This window comes from Leuciscus leuciscus, assembly GCF_965113295.1.
Source record: "Leuciscus leuciscus genome assembly, chromosome: 21".
Lineage (NCBI taxonomy): Eukaryota > Metazoa > Chordata > Actinopteri > Cypriniformes > Leuciscidae > Leuciscus > Leuciscus leuciscus.
The window spans coordinates 34,986,030-35,004,162 of NC_138745.1; the positions used below are offsets into that span (position 1 = coordinate 34,986,030).

Consider the following 18,133-nt stretch of genomic DNA (forward strand, 5'->3'; position numbering starts at 1 on the left):
TTGCTGGGGGATAACGTTTCAGTAAAATTGACTTGTGCCAGGAATATTTGCAGATGCACATGGACCCGAACTCACAAGAACTTCTTATCATTGTGACCCATAAGGGGATGTACCAATACACTGTCAGAAAAAAGGGTACGGTTGGGGTACATTTGTGAACACTTAGGGTACAAATGGTGAAGTTGTACCCTCAATGGGTCATAGTTATACCTTAGGGTACTAATATGTATCATTTAGTTGTAAAAAAGGTACAAATATGTTTCCAACTGTCATAGGGTCCATGTTTGGACCATTTACTCCCCAAACAAAGGTACAATATTTGACAAAAGGAGGAAGCCAAAGTGTATGAAATGGTAAAAGCTTATTAGGCTCTGCATTCACAGTGATCTCAACAATTCAGTGAACACATAATTGTCAATCACCCAACATAGATTAAACATAGAGCAAGATATTCATCATGAGTTGTTGGTTATTTAGAAGAGATGCACAAAATAACCAAATATATTTAATAGCCCATTTCTTTACTGACTGTCACAGGTTCTGAACAGTACACAAGTCCATGACCTTTTATTGATTATGCAGAGCATCAAGATGATAAGTTTTAAACATAAAGCAAATGTAATAAAGTAGGCCTGTATTTTTCATTTTAAACTGTGTAATATAATAGCTGTTTTAACTTGTAAAATAAGTTTGAAGTTTCAATTTAGAGTTAAAATAAATACATATGAACTAATCTTTTTTAGCAAAAGCCATTTTTAAAAGCAATGTAGACGAAAACTATTCAACGTTTATTTAAAATTATATGGGGTACTTTTACTTTGCCTCAAAGTTAAAGTACACGCATTTGACCAGCCAATGGGATTTTAACTCGCGCAGTGCACTTTATGCGCGAGAAGAAGTGAGGGTGTGCACAACGGAGACGGTTATTCCATGATGGCTGTCTCACTCCTGACGCTGTCGACGGAGGATCTTCTTCAGAAAGAAGCCGGAATAAATATCACCGAAGACGAAGCACAGAAATTCAGAGGTATGTTTATTCTCTGGTTTAGTTTTAAGTATTGTGAAAATCCGTTGGTTCCCTTTAGAGTTATGTGCACTTGACATAGCGTCTGTAACGTTAGGCCTACTGACGCGTGAGGGAAAACCTTTCTTCGAAAATACTGACCTGAGAAAACCAACGTAAGTTACTGGTATTACGTTTTAAACGTATTGTTATTACAATAATTTAGCCATAAATTAAGATATATCTTTTAGCATAACTCATATGGTTAACTTAACGTCACTCTACCGCGAGACCGCGGCCATAGAAACCCATTGCGTTTTTTGTGTAAAAAAAAAAAAAAAAAACTCAATATAAGCCAACAGATTTTTAAATTCAGTTTCCCACAATTTTCTTACAACTCCTTAACGTTACCGGACGCGAGCGAACGCTTGGCCTGTTTCTATTTTAGGCCAGTGACACACTGGATGCGTGGCGTAACTTACGCCGCCTTCACACTGGCAGTTGAAATCAGCTCCGATACGGCAGCGAAACGACCGGAAGTCATTTATTTCCTATGGAGATTCGCAGACCGCATGCGAATGGGTCCGAACCGGGTGCGAACGAGTGCGGTGCGAAAAAAATCGTGTCCGTTGGCCATCCGGATGCGTTCAAAAAATTGAACTCTTGCGAAAGGCTACGGACGGTTCCTATCCGACAATTCCAGCGGAAGTTAGCGTTGCTATGGTACTGATAAACAAACCTGAATTCTTAACTTTTAATAAAATAAATAATGATTTTATAACGATTAGTTGTCATGTCATTTTATTATTTTAATGATTTTATAACGTAATTAGTGCAGTTAATACAATTAAATAATTACATATTTAAATATTGTACAATTCAATATTGTGGCCATTTTCCATCATCCCGCTCATTCACATACAGCCAGAAAATTATATTATGGCAAATCGTAGACTTGTCAATGCTCTTGCTGTTGCTCTCCTATACTGGAGACGCAAGCAAAAAAAAAAGAGATCTATGTGGGTAAAATACTACCTGGCGGAGAGGAATCAGTACGGGGAGTTTCACCGGCTGGTGGGTGAGCTGCGTCTGAACAACGGTGAGGATTTCAGGGAGTATTTCAGGGTGTCGCGCTGCCAGTTTGACGAAATCCTCCACCGTGTTGGTCCACGGATCAAGAGGATCAACACCCGGCTTCGGAGATGTATTTCTCCGGCAGAACGCCTAGCCATCTGTCTAAGGTGAGTTTCTAGTTTGTCTCTATCTCCTTGATATTACACATAATCACATCATTATAGATAATAGGCATATTGTCGTTTTTTTCTTGTTCTATGCATAGCGCAGTATTTCTTTTTTCTTTTAACTTAACCAATTAAAACCACACAGAACTGATTACATGATGGAATTGTATAAATGGGAAAATAATTAGACTTTTTTATCATCAAGTCATTTGGTTATTTCAATACTGTTATAGTCTATTTTGTTAACTGTATTTCTATGAAGCTAAAAACCTATTGCATTTTCTTCTTTTCGCCCATAAACATGTAAAATCTTTCTGTATCTAGAAAGGTTTCCGCCAAATAAATGTATATATGTATTATTATGATAATTATTATGAATATTTTAATTATGTTCTTTCAGACACCTGGCGACTGGTGACTCCTACCACTCCCTCTCCTACCGCTTCCGAGTGGGCTGGAGCACTGTGTCTCTCATTGTGCCTGAGGTGGCCAAGGCTATCTGGGAGGAGCTAGTGGATGTGTACATGCCTGTGCCAAAGGAGAGTGATTGGCACGAAATTGCAGAGCAGTTCCTGGTTAACCGTGACTTCCCCAATTGCATAGGGGCCATTGATGGGAAACATGTGAGGATCGTCGCACCACCCAATTCAGGCTCCCTTTTTTTTAATTATAAGGGGACCTTCTCCATCGTGCTCCTTGCGGTTGTCGATGCCAACCTCTGCTTCCGCATTATTGATGTGGGTGCCTATGGTCGCGGGAGTGATGGAGGCACACTGAGGGAGTCTGCCTTTGGTCGCGCACTCCAGGAAGGCACCTTGGGAGTCCCACCAGATGCCATCATCCCTGGAGCAGAGGATCTCGGGCCACTTCCTCACACCTTTGTGGGGGACGAAGCCTTCCCGTTGCGCCGTCACCTGATGCGTCCATATCCTGGAAGGAACCTCTGCAGACGCCGTCGGATGTTCAACTACCGCATGTCTCGGGCAAGAATGGTGGTAGAGCAAGCCTTCGGTGTGCTGGCAGCCAGGTTCAGGATCTATCATAGAGTGATGTGGCAGCATCCACACAATGTGGAGGTGTGCGTGAAGGCAACCTGTGTCCTCCACAACCTTCTTCGCCGTGATGCCCCAACACGCCCCTATAGACCAAGGGAGAATCGAGCGCCCAACCCACCCCCCAGTGTTGTCTTGCCCAGTGTCATCCGACAAGGTGCCAATAATTCCACCGCGGAGGCAGTTCGTGTCAGAGAGGCCTATACTACCTACTTTTCCTCTGAGGCGGGAGGTGTCCACCGACATGATCCTGTATCATAAATGCTGATAATGACCAAAAGGCCCTTTTAAGGGCCAACCACAATGTCATAAATTGCAATTCAAATAATCACGTGCACTTTCTACAAACGCTTTCTATTAGTGTTTGTGTGTGTGTGTCGCTGTCCCTTTTAGCTCTCTCTCTCTCTTGCAAAAATAAACCACAGTACTGAATAATAGTTAAAGTGAACTTTATTTGATATGATATTATACTAATGGTGTGTGTGTCTGTGTGTGTGTCTGTCTGTGTCTGTGTGTGTGTGTGTGTGTGTGTGTGTCTGTCTGTCTGTCTGTGTCTGTGTGTGTCTGTCTGTCTGTCTGTCTGTCTGTCTGTCTGTCTGTCTGTGTGTGTGTGTGTGTGTGTGTGTGTCTGTCTGTCTGTCTGTCTGTGTCTAGATGCACCAGATTCTGAAAAACAAAATAAAAATTAAAAGGTGAGATGGCAGCATGTTACACATTATCAATGCCAGTGTAAGAACATTCACAACAAAATACTTACACTCAAATTCAGCTTCATAAATCAGCTGGTGTATTTTTAGCTTTGTAGCAGCGTTTTTTTGTAGAGACATCCTTTTTAGGGCGGGGAGCAGGCTGTCCAAGAAGGCCTGGTCTGGCTCTTTTTCCTGTGGTGTATTGGCAGATTCAATTGCAGTGGCAATCCTCTGCTCAAATGCTGAGGGGCTAGAGACAACCCGTCGCCTACGCCTGCACTCCCCTGACAGGTCTGGTGTGCTCTCTATTTCGCGTGGGCGCACGCTCATGACTCTCTCTCTTTCCTGGTTCTCACCCTCTCTCTCCTGATTCTCTCCCTCTCTCTCCTCTCCCTCCTGGCTCTCTCCCTCTCCTTCCTGGGTCTCTCCCTCTCCCTCCTGGGACTCTACCTCTGTCTCAGTTAGGTTGGAGGTTGTCCTCCGTGGCGTGATGAACGGCAGGAGGAAGGACATTATCTGGGCATAACGCCAGGGCCTCTTTTGAGAGGCAGCAGCCCCGCTTACCCGCCTGGACTGGTCCTCCCTCCTATACCGCACAAAGGCATCACGGAGGTCCCTCCACTTTTTTTTCACTTCCTCCACTGAAAAGCACAGACAATGTTCAGCCCATTTTAAGTTAAACAAAATTACACAGCCTATAGCAGTGCTTCTCAATCTTTTTTCAATAATGTACTGCATGTAATTTTTTTTCTCAGCCAATAATAAACATTTGCAATAATAAACAATGTATCATTACCAATCGTGAAGTTTTATTACCCATTGACTGGCCCCAAAAATGTTTGACAAAAGAAACATATAGAGTGAGTATGTATATATATATATATATATATATATATATATATATATATATATATAGGATCATAAGATGAGCAATATATCGGGAGACATGGTTTTTACCACTCAAGTTTTGTATATCGTTTTTTTGCTTTGTAAAAAGCCTTTCTTTAAAGTGAATTTCGTTTTGTATAAATTGTATCTTAATTTTAACAAATGTTTTCATCAACCAATTGCATGTATTTAATAACTAAAATAGTTTATTTTATTTTATTTAGGCTATTCATTTTTCCATTGCAACACATACATTGAACTATTCACATTATACCACTATATCACATTTTGCCGACCTGACATGTCCACCTCCTCGGCAACTTTCCTCCACGCAGCAGACTTCCTATTAGTATCTCTATAACCCTCATCCGAGAGATCATAAAGAAATCTACATTCTGAAACAGCCAGAATCAGCCTTTCCAATCTTTCCGCCATTTTTGTTCTACTCGCTTCCGAAGCTTTCCGACGCTTTTCACCGTTGTGTACGACGTCCGCTGGGGGCGTATTGCGTATTACGGAGCTGATTTCAACTGCCAGTGTGAAGGCGGCGTTAAGCGTCTCAGCTGCGTGGCGTGTCCGTTTTTATTTCGGCACCCATGTTAACAGGTTAGAGCTTGCACAGCTTGTCAGCCATCACGAGCGAACTATGTAAGCAGCAGTCAACTGAGGCGAGGGCTCGCACTCGGAGATCGAGGCGTCCGTCAGCATCGAGTCCCCCCTTAAAAAAGAATGTGAAGTTTTTCACCATTTATCAAAACTGGTAAACTCGTAAAAAATACGTTTCTAATCTTTGAGCTGCTAATTTAAAAAAGTTTGCTTCTAATCATACACTCAGAAAAAAGGTAACGGTTACTCTCTGTACATTTTAGGCCTAGTACTTCAAGTGTACATATTGGTACCTTTTAGCTTTTGTACCTTAGGGTACTGCCCCAGTGACAGCTTTGTACCTTTTTTCTGAGAGTGTATATGTACAGTTATTATAGTGTATTTTTCTAAATTAAAATATTTTATACTGATGAATTTCCATTGAAAGTTTAAAAATAATTTTAAAAAAGACATTGATTTTATTGTTGCTGTTAAAACCTCAAGCTCACATTGATCATTCTTTCTTTTCTTTTTTTTCAGAAAATTAGGTGGACGGGGAAACAATACAGTAGATTGTGGCCTCACAGAGAACATTATCATATTTATTTCAAGGCTCCTTTAAAAAAACAGTCCAAGTTCAACAAATTTGCACATGAGATGGAGGTGATAACACTAACACTAGAGCCAGTGCCAGCAGAATCCCCAACAGACTTCGACTACAGAAATGCAAGTATAACATTGATTATTGTGTATTATATTTGTCCTATGTTTAGTGGTCTCAGGTGAAAATGGTCATTTTGACCTCCTCTACAAAATAGTGGATTACTCAGTCCATATTCATTACATTTAATATTTTGGTTTTCATCAATATTTAACTTTGTCTTTAAAAAAAATAAAATAATTAACAAAATCACAAATTGGAGCCAGGAAGGTTTCTGAAATTTGGTCAATTTGACATGGATTGACTCATTTGCATAATACTTTAAGGAATTAATTGTGCAAAATGTTGCAGTTTTAAATTTAATATCTCTCTTTGTGATCATAAAAATGTAAGGTAAGGAAATAGTGAATGACATGTGGTTTTGAGGTTTAAATTTTATTATTTTTATTTTTATTATTGTTCTGTACTTTTAAATTTGATCCAATAGGAGATTGATGTCATTGGTGAGAATTCATCCTCTATTGAGGGTCATGTGAATGTCCTGCATATCCAGTACAGCAAGATGCGACCAGACACCTTGGTGGTAAAAGACCGAACGCAGCAAACTTCTGCATGGCGAAGGAGGGAGATAAGAGATGGGATGACTGTGGAGGATATACTTAAGAAATACCCTTTCTTAAAAACACCCTCAGGGGTCAGTGATATCACCGATTTTATATCAGTTCTCAGCTTAAAATAAATGTTGAATGTTGATGTAACCTAAAATTATACTAAAATTATCATTTACAGTTATAACTCTTTTGTAAAAACATTTAATTTTCTAAACCCTCAGGTGAACAAATATGTGCATTCAAGCTTAGAAATATTTGTACAATGATATTACTAAAGGGAAATGGCAATGAAATATATAATATTAGACCGAATGCATTCATCAACTGTCAGTTTAAGCCAGTGCTTCAAGGACGGCTTGACCAGTATTGTGCCAAAGGTGCTTGAGCTTGATCAAAGAAATTCTCCATTAGCCAAAATCTACAAAGGAGCAAGAGAAGAGATGCTTGCAGAAGATCCTACCAGGTATTGACATAAAACATAGCGATAAAACAAATTAATTAATTAAAAGTATAGGTGCTCAACAAATACATTTGTTGAAAATGTGTGCTTAGTTTACATACATTATATCCTTGAGAAACTGATCTAGCACTGGGCGATGACCAAAATCATTGGTAAAACATGTATTCACCTGAAACCAGCTTGTAAACAAGTTCATGCATTTATGCAACATTTGTTGATATTTCCAGTTGCTTTGTTTTTAGCAAATTGCAGAAATTGTCATGATCCTGCCTCTTTCTCTGTCCCCTTCTCTGTCTCCCTCTGCTGGTCACACACAGTTCACCTCTACGCTCTCTCTCATTACTGACAGCTGTTTTCACTTTCCATCACGCTCATTCCTCTCCACCTGTCCCTCATCTTCTCTCATTATCTCGGCTTCTTCTACTCTCTTTTTCCTTGTCTTGTTGTCAGATTGTTTGTTGTCTCAGATGCACATTGACCTGAGTAATATTGCTATCTTGTCCTATCGTGTCTTGTCTGTTCTACGGAATAACTGTTTCTGCTGGAAATTCTCTGTTCCCGTCATTGTATCACCCACAGAGAACTGAAGTCTGTTACCTGCTCGGTGCTCGCCACCTGAACCCTGTTCTACCTGATTCACGAGGTCTGCTACTTCACCTGCTTTCAGTTCGTCTCTGCCACAGAGGAAGATTGTGTTCTCGTTATTTTCCAGTTTATGCTGGCTTCTTCAGTTTGCTGTTTGAACTTTCTGTTTGACATTACCTGTGGTCAGACTACTGCTGCTATTAAAGAACTGTGATTGTCACTTTCGCTTTTGAGTTCTCTCTTGACCCACCACAGAACAATCTGACCAGTGACATGGACTCAGCGAGTGGCAGTTCGTTCCAGTCGGCGGTCGAGCACCAGGGTGCCCTTTTGGGCAAACATGAGGAGGACATTTCCGCCGCGAGACACGCTGTCGAAACGCTAGCCGCCCAGATGTCTGAGCTCTCCTGCCAGGTCCATAATATGCGCCTCCAGCCCTCCGCCTCTCATGATCCTCACGACTCGCCGGAGCCCCGGATTAATAATCCCCCTGTCTATTCGGGTGAGCCTACACAATGTCGTTCTTTCTTGACTCAGTGTGAGGTGGTGTTCTCCCTACAGCCCGTGACGTACGCGAAGGAGAGAACCAGGGTCGCTTACGTTATCTCCCTTCTCGCTGGTCGAGCTCGTGAATGGGGAGCGGCCAACTGGGAGGCGGGGACGGATTGCATCTTCAGTTTCTCTCTTTTCAAAGACGAGATGATCCGGGTCTTCGACCGTTCAGCTCACGGTGAGGAGGCTTCTCGACTGCTTTCTACCCTCCGGCAGGGGAGGCGCTCTGTGCCCGATTTTTCTATTGAGTTCCGGACCCTCGCTACCACCTGCGGCTGGAATCAACCCGCGTTGGTCGCTCGTTTTATGGAGGGTCTCAATTCTGATTTGAAGGACGAGATTCTCGTTCGGGAGGTACCTGCTCGGCTCGACGATCTCATCGACCTGGCGATTCGAGTCGAGAAGCGGTTCGATCTACGGCGCAGAGCCCGCCGCATGGAGGTCGCTCTCCTTTCCACGCCGCCTGTCAGTTCCATTCCTCCAACCACCACGGATCCCGAGCCGATGCAGCTCGGAGGACTTCGCATCTCTCTTAAGGAACGCGAGAGGAGGATTTCTAATCGTCTTTGCATGTATTGCGCTGCTACCAATCATTTCGTTTCTTCATGTCCGGTAAAAGCCAGCGCTCGTCAGTAGGTGGGGGGTTACTGGCGAGCGCCGTCACCAAGGTTACCCCTTCACGTTCTTGTACCAAACTCCCGGTGCTTCTTCATTGGTCTGATTCGTCTGTCGCCTGCTCCGCCTTGATCGACTCTGGGGCAGAGGGAAATTTTGTCGATGAAGAATGGGCACTTCAGCAAGGTATTCCCATCACACACTTAAGAGACTCCACCCCCCTTTACGCCCTAGATGGTAGTACCCTTCCTAGAGTACAGAAAGAGACTATTCCATTGACTCTTACCGTTTCTGGTAATCACAGAGAGACAATTTCTTTTTTAATTTTTCGATCTCCTTATACTCCTGTGGTTTTGGGCCATCCCTGGCTTAAACTCCATAATCCTCACATTGATTAGTCCAAGGGATCCATTTTTTCATGGAAGTTGTCATGTCATGTTGAGTGTTTAGTCTCTGCTGTTCCCCCTGTCTCTTCTATTTCTGTTTTTCAGGAGGAGGCTGGAGATTTGTCTGGAGTACCGGAGGAGTATCACGATTTGCGGGAGGTTTTCAGTCGTTCCCGGGCCACTTCTCTCCCCCCTCACCGTCCGTACGACTGCAGTATTGATCTTCTCCCAGGAACCACGCCTCCTCGGGGAAGACTCTACTCCCTTTCTGCTCCTGAAAGGGAGGCGTTAGAGAATTATCTGTCTGAGTCTCTAAATGCCGGCACCATAGTTCCATCCTCGTCTCCTGCCGGCGCTGGTTTTTTCTTTGTTAAGAAAAAGGATGGGTCCTTGCGTCCCTGCATAGATTATCGGGGGCTGAATGACATCACTGTCAAGAATCGCTATCCTTTGCCACTGATGTCATCAGCCTTCGAGATCTTGCAGGGAGCAAGGATCTTTACCAAGCTCGATCTCCGTAACGCCTATCATCTGGTACGAATTAGAGAAGGGGACGAGTGGAAGACCGCCTTTAACACACCCCTCGGGCACTTCGAATATAAGGTTCTTCCGTTCGGATTGGTCAACGCTCCCGCCGTCTTTCAGGCTCTTATCAATGACGTCCTTCGGGACATGCTCAACATATTCGTGTTCGTCTATCTTGACGACATATTGATTTTCTCACCCTCTATTCAAGTCCACGTTCAACACGTTCGTCGTGTCCTCCAACGCTTACTCGAGAACCGCCTCTTTGTCAAGGCGGAAAAATGCACGTTTCACGCGTCCTCTGTAACGTTCCTGGGCTCAGTCATCTCTGCAGAGGGGATCAGTATGGATACAGCTAAAGTCCAGGCGGTCGCCAACTGGCCCGTTCCGAATTCTCGTGTCTCGTTACAACGCTTTCTTGGTTTTTCTAATTTTTATCTGCGTTTTATACGCAATTTTAGTCAAGTGGCCGCGCCGCTTACCGCCTTGACGTCCGTTAAGTCTAGTTTTAGATGGTCAGAGTCTGCACAAGAGGCTTTTGACCGTCTAAAGAAACTTTTTACCTCCGCACCCATTCTTCTCACTCCAGATGTCACAAGACAGTTTATTGTCGAGGTCGACGCTTCTGAGCTGGGGGTAGGAGCCGTTCTTTCTCAACGTTCTGCCTCTGATGGCAAGGTACACCCGTGCGCATACTTCTCTCATCGACTATCTCCCGCAGAACGTAATTACGATGTCGGTAATCGCGAACTGCTCGCCATCCGCCTAGCTTTAGGTGAATGGCGACAGTGGCTGGAGGGCTCCACCGTCCCTTTTATCGTCTGGACTGACCATCGTAATTTGGAATATATCCGTTCCGCCAAGAGATTAAATGCACGTCAAGCTCGGTGGGAGCTATTTTTTACGCGTTTCGACTTCTCTATCTCTTACCGCCCAGGCTCTAAGAACGTCAAGCCTGACGCGTTGTCCCGTCTCTTTGATTCCTCGACCACCGTCACCCCCCGGGAGGAGATTATTCCTCCCGGTCGTGTGGTGGGTACGGCGGTTTGGGGAATCGAGAGACAGGTTAAGCGTTCTCTTTCTCGTGTTGCCACCCCGCGAAACTGCCCTAGGGGTTACCTTTTTGTCCCGGTGCCTACACGTTTAGCTGTCCTACAGTGGGGTCATTCATCCAAATTAACTGCCCATCCCGGCGTCCGGGGTACGATCGCATTTATCCGTCAACGTTTCTGGTGGCCCACTTTAGATCGTGATGCACGTCGTTTTATCGCGTCCTGTTCTGTCTGTGCCCAGACCAAGGCTGGTAATTCTCCTCCTGCTGGTTTGCTGCGTCCGCTACCAGTTCCTACTCGTCCGTGGTCCCATATTGCTCTCGACTTTATTACTGGTCTCCCTCCTTCGGCCGGTAATACTGTCATCCTGACTGTGGTCGATCGTTTTTCTAAATCCGCTCACTTTATCCCACTCGCCAAACTCCCCTCTGCCAAGGAGACAGCCCAGATCATGGTTAATCATGTGTTCAAGTTACATGGGTTACCCACCGACGTCGTTTCCGATAGGGGACCGCAATTCGCCTCTCAATTTTGGAGAGAATTTTGTCGCCTTATTGGAGCTACCGCCAGCCTTTCCTCGGGTTTTCACCCCCAGACTAATGGTCAGGCCGAACGGGCCAATCAGATTGTCGTCCGCACTCTTCGCAGTCTCGCTTATCGTAATCCTGCGTCCTGGGCCGAGCAGATACCCTGGGCAGAATATGCCCATAACTCTCTTCCATCTTCTGCCACGGGTCTCTCTCCCTTTCATTGTTGTCTCGGCTATCAGCCCCCTTTATTCCCGTCACAAGAGACTAATTCTATCTGCCCGTCTGTTCAAACTTTCATCAGTCGCTGCAAGCGCACTTGGAGGAGGGTGAGATCGGCAATTTTTCGTTCGAGAAGACGCATGTGTATCACAGCTAACCGATCTCGTGTCAAGAGTCCTCGCTATATGACTGGTCAGAGAGTGTGGCTTTCCACGGCAAATTTACCTCTCCAGTCCGAGTCTCGTAAACTAGCACCTCGTTTCATCGGACCATTCCACATAATCAAGATCATTAACCCTGTCGCTGTCAAACTTTGTCTGCCGCCTAATCTTCGTCGCGTTCACCCAGTTTTTCACGTTTCTTGTCTTAAATCGGTAAATCGCTCACCCTCTCGCTCCTCGTTCTCCGACGTTCGTATTGAGGGTTCTCCAGTCTACACTGTCCGCAAGATCATGGACATGCGCCGTCGTGGTCGTGGGCACCAGTATTTAGTCGACTGGGAGGGGTATGGTCCTGAGGAGAGAAGCTGGGTTTCCCCCCGGGACATCCTGGATCCCTCGCTCATTGATGATTTCCTCCGGTCTCGCCAGCGCTCCCCCTCAGGAGCGCCAGGGGGCGCTCATTGAGGGGGGGGTACTGTCATGATCCTGCCTCTTTCTCTGTCCCCTTCTCTGTCTCCCTCTGCTGGTCACACACAGTTCACCTCTACGCTCTCTCTCATTACTGACAGCTGTTTTCACTTTCCATCACGCTCATTCCTCTCCACCTGTCCCTCATCTTCTCTCATTATCTCGGCTTCTTCTTCTCTCTCTTTCCTTGTCTTGTTGTCAGATTGTTTGTTGTCTCAGATGCACATTGACCTGAGTAATATTGCTATCTTGTCCTATCGTATCTTGTCTGTTCTACGGAATAACTGTTTCTGCTGGAAATTCTCTGTTCCCGTCATTGTATCACCCACAGAGAACTGAAGTCTGTTACCTGCTCGGTGCTCGCCGCCTGAACCCTGTTCTACCTGATTCACGAGGTCTGCTACTTCACCTGCTTTCAGTTCGTCTCTGCCACAGAGGAAGATTGTGTTCTCGTTATTTTCCAGTTTATGCTGGCTTCTTCAGTTTGCTGTTTGAACTTTCTGTTTGACATTACCTGTGGTCAGACTACTGCTGCTATTAAAGAACTGTGATTGTCACTTTCGCTTTTGAGTTCTCTCTTGACCCACCACAGAAATATGACAAACAATGAGTAAAGGAAATTACTTATGGAGGATATAAATGAATATGAAAACAGGCCATTTATAATATTAAATTATTGAAGAGTCATTTATTTATTTTTTCATTTTTTACAATAGATTCTGACTTTCATGCAGCACTGATTCTGCTGCCCCACATCTTTAAAGAGAAAGTTGAGAACTTCATCACATTGGGAGAGGTATGGAACTATTTGTTAAACTGTCATTTTGTAATACTCTGACACAGGTCCGGTTATTCAGTTCTGATAGATGTTGCATTGTTTTACTGATAGATGTTTAACATTTTCTTTTCTTCTCACAGTTTGATGCTGATACTCCATACCCAACCATACAATTGGTAGAAACTGACTGGAAAATGACTTTCTCCAAGAGGCTTCAAGTCCTCGTCAAAGTGGATGGTGTGGAGGTGTGCAGGGGAATAGGAGTTGAAGAAGAGTCTGATAATTGCAGCCTTCAGTGCTTACTATGTTTTCAACTTGGCTTATCCACCCTACATGAAGAATACATTGACTTTCCTGCAGCATGCCATAGCAAAGATTACTGAGGTGGGTGGGAAGCCCTTTCCAATAACTGTCACCCGAATAATTAATATCCCGTGCTGAAAATCACACAACCATATCAATGCACAAGGTGTAGAAGAAAATCCCTTCTGTGTGGTGAGTTTTTAAAGGGATAGTTCACTTTAAAATGAAAATTCTGTCATCCTTTACTCACCCTCAAGTTGTTTCAAACCTGTATGAATTTCTTTCTTCTGCTGAACACTAAGGAAGATATTTTGATGAATGTCAGTAACCAAACAGTTAACTGGAACCATTGACTTTTATAGTAGGAAGGAAAAAAAATACTATGGAAGTCAATGGTTCCAGTTAACTGTTTGGTTACTGACATTCATCAAAATATCTTCCTTAGTGTTCAGCAGAAGAAAGAAATTCATACAGGTTTGAAACAACTTAAGGGTGAGTAAAGGATGACAGAATTTTCATTTTAAAGTGAACTATCCCTTTAATACCAGTGTCGTATGATTCACACTTCCATGCGTATACAGTCAAAGTTGACTTTGAATGCAGTATTATGAAACCAAGGCAAGAGATGGACTTTCAGGCCCTTGACAGATACTCTGCTGATAATAAATTGTTTGTGGTCCTCAAGAATGTTTAAAAAGTTCACATTAAATGTGTAGTACTGTTGGTGAAATGTGTGTTTGTGATCAAATGTTTTAAGGGTATAAAGTTACAATTAATGAAATGTGTACTGCTGGAGTAAAGATTGCTTTGTCATTTTTGATGTTCAAAACTTTTAAAAGTAGAAAAATTTACTTAAAATGAGATTTAGTACTGATTTAACATTGTATTACATGGTAAAAAAAAAGGTTAATGAAATGTATTGTACTGATTTAGAAAAAAAGCTTTATAATATTAAGCTTAATATTCTTACTGTTTAATTTTTTAAACATAATGAGTATTAAAAGTTGAAGTAAAATTGCTCAATATATGCATCCTGTTATGACACATTGTGATAGTGCTTAAAATATTCATCCTGTGAAAAATGTAATTTTGAATGTTTAATAAATGATAAAGAGCATTCTGGCCTTTTTAATGTGCTGTATGGAGTACAAATTTGCCATCATAAGGTACAAAACGCTTGTCACTGGGGCAGTACCCTTAAAAGGACAAATTTGCACCTTTATAAGGTACAATTTAGTCACCAGAGGTACATATTTGTCTTTGAAAGGTACATACTGCAAGGGTACTAATATGTACCCATGTGAAAGGTACCAAAGGTATGTGAAACCCATTTTTCTGACAGTGTATCAGCAGCTTCCCTTTGGGATTACCTCGGCGCCCGCACTGTTCCAAAGAGCAATGGACCAGATTCTCAGTGGGCTGACCGGGGTGCAGTGTTACCCTGATGATTTGCTCATCACCGGAAATGATGAGACAGAGCATTTGAGTAACCTAGAAGCCACCTTGCAGAGAATGCAAAGTTTTGGACTGAAAGTCAGGAAGGACAAGTGTGAGTTTTTCTGCACTTCTGTTGAGTATTTGGGCCACGTGATTGATAGTTCGGGACTTCATAAGGCTCCATCGAAAGTGAAGGCAATAGTTGAAGCGCCAGCTCCACAAAACATCAGTCAGCTTCTGTATTTTTTGGGGTTGATGACTTATTATGTGAAATATGTGCTGAATCTAGCTAACAAGCTGAAACCGTTGCAAGAGCTACTGAACAAATCCAAAAAGTGGGAATGGACTAAACAATGTGAAGAATCTTTTAATGAGGTGAAAACAGCCTTAGCCCAGTCTGAAGCTTTCACTCATTTCAACCCGGCTCTGCCAGTGCAGCTGGCATGTGACGCATCGCCCTATGGCGTCGAGGCTCTGGTGTCACACATCATGCCATCGGATGAGGAAAAACCCATTGCTTTTGCATCAAGAACTTTGAGCAAGGTAGAATGTAACTATGCCCAAATTGAACGTGAGGCACGTGCTATTGTCTTTGGGGTGAAAATTGTGCAAAAGTGCAAATTGAAAAGTTTAGTTGAAAAGGTCGCAAAATTATACCATTTAGTCGAAGTCTGGAGCCCCGATTTACAGTGGATCGCTATTGGCAAGTTGGGGCTATTTATAGAATGTGTTTAGCGGGCAACTCACAGGCGCCAGGCTGGAGACCACTGCTATACTATCACTTAACTATTCAAATATAATGTAAGCAAATTTAAAAGTGCAGTAGGCCAGGCCTATAGGTAAGCCTTATAAAACGAACTTTCTGTCAGTGGCTATAGGCCGACTCTTCTTCCTCAGTTGTTTTTTTTACACGTAGCATATATAAGTGATCATATTAGTGCCCCTGCTGTTGGCTGTTCATATTGCTTTATTAGACTTTTTTTTTCTGCCGACGGCCCTCGGTTGGACGGCCGTTCTGGACTTTTCTAGAACGCACAGATTGTCAGTCCGTCCCTGTGCTTATAGGGCCGCTGCGCCTACATGTATTTGTTTACCGTTTCAAGCAATCATTAAAGGGATAGTTCACTTTGAAATTCAATTTTGGTATGTTTTAGCTTACCTCAAGGGCATCCAAGATGTAGGTGTCTTTTTTTCCGCAGTAGTTTCAATTTTGATATTTTTAGGTCAAACCGTTCTTGTCTGTCAGTCATATAATGCAGGTCGATGGTCACTGTCTCAAAGAGCATGCACAGAGTCCAAATTAAAACAATGCCCCATCGTCCAAATTAAACAATTCCCCATCGTAAGTACACATTGACGGCCTAAGACACAAAACGAGCGGTTTGTGTGAGAAAACGAACAGTATTTATATCGTTGTTACCTCTTGTACACAGCCACGTCCAAGTGATCTGAGAGCGCGGGCGGGTATAGATGCATACACTAGATGTCGCCTTGGCTACGGTTTCTAGCCATTCCGTCAAAAGTGTGTTATTTTCACCCAGCTGCCAGGTCTTCTGTGTTCGGGCTTCATACGGACGCTGTAGTTCCTCAACAATGGCTAAAATTTATGTTTGATTATGTTCCTGAAAATTTAAATCGTAATAGCTCTCTGTGCCAAGGGCGAAATTGTCAATCACACATTGGGGGGGACAGCTGTGTACTTGGTACCTCTAGGGGGGTCCGGGGGCATGCTCCCCCGGAAGAAAATTTTGTACATTTTAAAGGTAAATTCATTAATCTGGTGCACTTTGAGTCACCCGAATCCACTGTTAAAAATAAATAATCCACCCGCAAACCGCCCGAACCTATGATATTCTCTGATTTAGATATCTGCATCTGATCATCACATTACAATTATTCAAATTCTTAGTGTTAAGCATGATAATATGGTAACATATCACACTGACATGCTGATTTAAAATGAACATTTATTTAAAATAAAAGTTCTTCTTTTGGCAAAATTATATTTCCTTAATAGCCTAAACAGAGGCTTTACTCCCTTCAAACTTAAAATTGTCAATTTTTCATTACATCACTGTTTGAAAACACTCAGAATAGTTTTTTGTACCTTTATAAAGGGCATTTTCCCCCCTAATTTTATTAACTGTATGCTCCATCTTTCATTTCAAATTCTTAAATTTGATAAATATATCCAATTAAAATAATAAGACACTAGGCTGTTACCAATCAAATTAAATAATTTACATTGAAAAATTATAACTGTATTAAATTAGATTATTTTAAATATTTTTATAACCGCAACAGAACCATCACGGTGGGGAAAGTGTATCTGACCATGTGACTGTCTGTCCGAGTTTTGTCGAGAGCCGGAGGCGGCACGAAATTTGACGGAGGCAGCCGCCTTATAATTCTTTATGCAGGAAAAACTCTGGCAATACCCATAAATGGAAACATAAATTTACAACTGTACTTCGGTTTCTCTGCGAGGACACCGCCGTCACCTGCCATATGAGATTTCACCATGTGAGACGACACCGCCGTCACCTGCTCTGTCAGATTTCGCGCTCCTAACTCTTCTTCTGTTTGGTTTTTCCTAACTCACTGACGGTGCACGAGCTACTAAAGGTATAGGGAAAACATGACATGGATTTCAGGAGAAATAGGTTTTGTTATTGTCAGTCGAATGGATTTGGGAAATGGACCGGCCGGGATTTTATATTTTCGGAGCTGGAAAGAAAGACATATTTGCAATCACATCGATATTGCCCGCATAATCATACAGTATGATCAAATATTGGGGGGGACAAATTGTCCTTCTTTGAATATTGGGGGGGACGTGTCCCCCTGTCCCCCCATAGAATTACGCCTATGCTCTGTGCTGCGCATTTTATGGAAGACAGCTTCCAGAATCTCCACGAATTCAATGCCGGATTCAACAAGAAACTGTTACTAAAACATGAAGCAGTTCCAACTTTAAAACCAGAGGCAGCAGTTGTTGGGCCACAACCTGTAAGTAAGACTTAATAATGTTTGCATGTATAATTTCAGACGTATAATGTTTTAGTTTTATCAAGGACGTAAACAAATGCCAGTGCTGGCTTTAGTAGCCACTTACACGTACAAACGCGTACAAACATTTTGGACCTGAATTTGTAATTATGTACTAATTTTGTAAATGTATTTTCCATGTATATTTTATGACGTAATTTTTCGATTTGATCAAGAACGTAAACCAATGCCAACGCTGTTTGTTTATAGCCAGTTAGTTCGATGCTATTTTGTGTGTATAAAGTTCAAAAAATTATATGTAATCGCAACAGCCAACTTCAGCT

General features: G+C 42.7%; 2 protein-coding genes across 2 annotated transcripts; both read left to right on the top strand.

Moving 5' to 3' along the window:
* Nucleotides 1-122: 122 nt before the first annotated feature.
* On the top strand, nucleotides 123-14,631 carry LOC309484936 (uncharacterized protein). The gene is made up of 3 exons (XM_082151431.1): nucleotides 123-1,027; nucleotides 13,000-13,079; nucleotides 13,202-14,631. The coding sequence occupies exons 1-3, from the start codon at nucleotides 931-933 to the stop codon at nucleotides 13,442-13,444; spliced, it is 420 nt and encodes a 139-aa protein (XP_082007557.1). The 5' UTR covers nucleotides 123-930; the 3' UTR covers nucleotides 13,445-14,631.
* Nucleotides 1,913-3,620, top strand: LOC309485597 (uncharacterized protein). Its single transcript, XM_082152512.1, has 2 exons — nucleotides 1,913-2,244; nucleotides 2,645-3,620. Exons 1-2 carry the CDS (start codon nucleotides 1,943-1,945, stop codon nucleotides 3,555-3,557), a joined length of 1,215 nt encoding a protein of 404 aa, XP_082008638.1. The 5' UTR covers nucleotides 1,913-1,942; the 3' UTR covers nucleotides 3,558-3,620.
* Nucleotides 14,632-18,133: the final 3,502 nt, after the last annotated feature.

Coding starts and splice junctions, on each gene's coding strand:
- LOC309484936 (XM_082151431.1), top strand. CDS start 931: ATGATGGCTGTCTCACTCCTGACGCTGTCGACGGAGGATCTTCTTCAG. Junction 1,028..12,999: donor CGAAGCACAGAAATTCAGAG/GTATGTTTATTC, acceptor TTTTTACAATAG/ATTCTGACTTTCATGCAGCA. Junction 13,080..13,201: donor ACTTCATCACATTGGGAGAG/GTATGGAACTAT, acceptor TTCTTCTCACAG/TTTGATGCTGATACTCCATA.
- LOC309485597 (XM_082152512.1), top strand. CDS start 1,943: ATGGCAAATCGTAGACTTGTCAATGCTCTTGCTGTTGCTCTCCTATAC. Junction 2,245..2,644: donor CGCCTAGCCATCTGTCTAAG/GTGAGTTTCTAG, acceptor ATGTTCTTTCAG/ACACCTGGCGACTGGTGACT.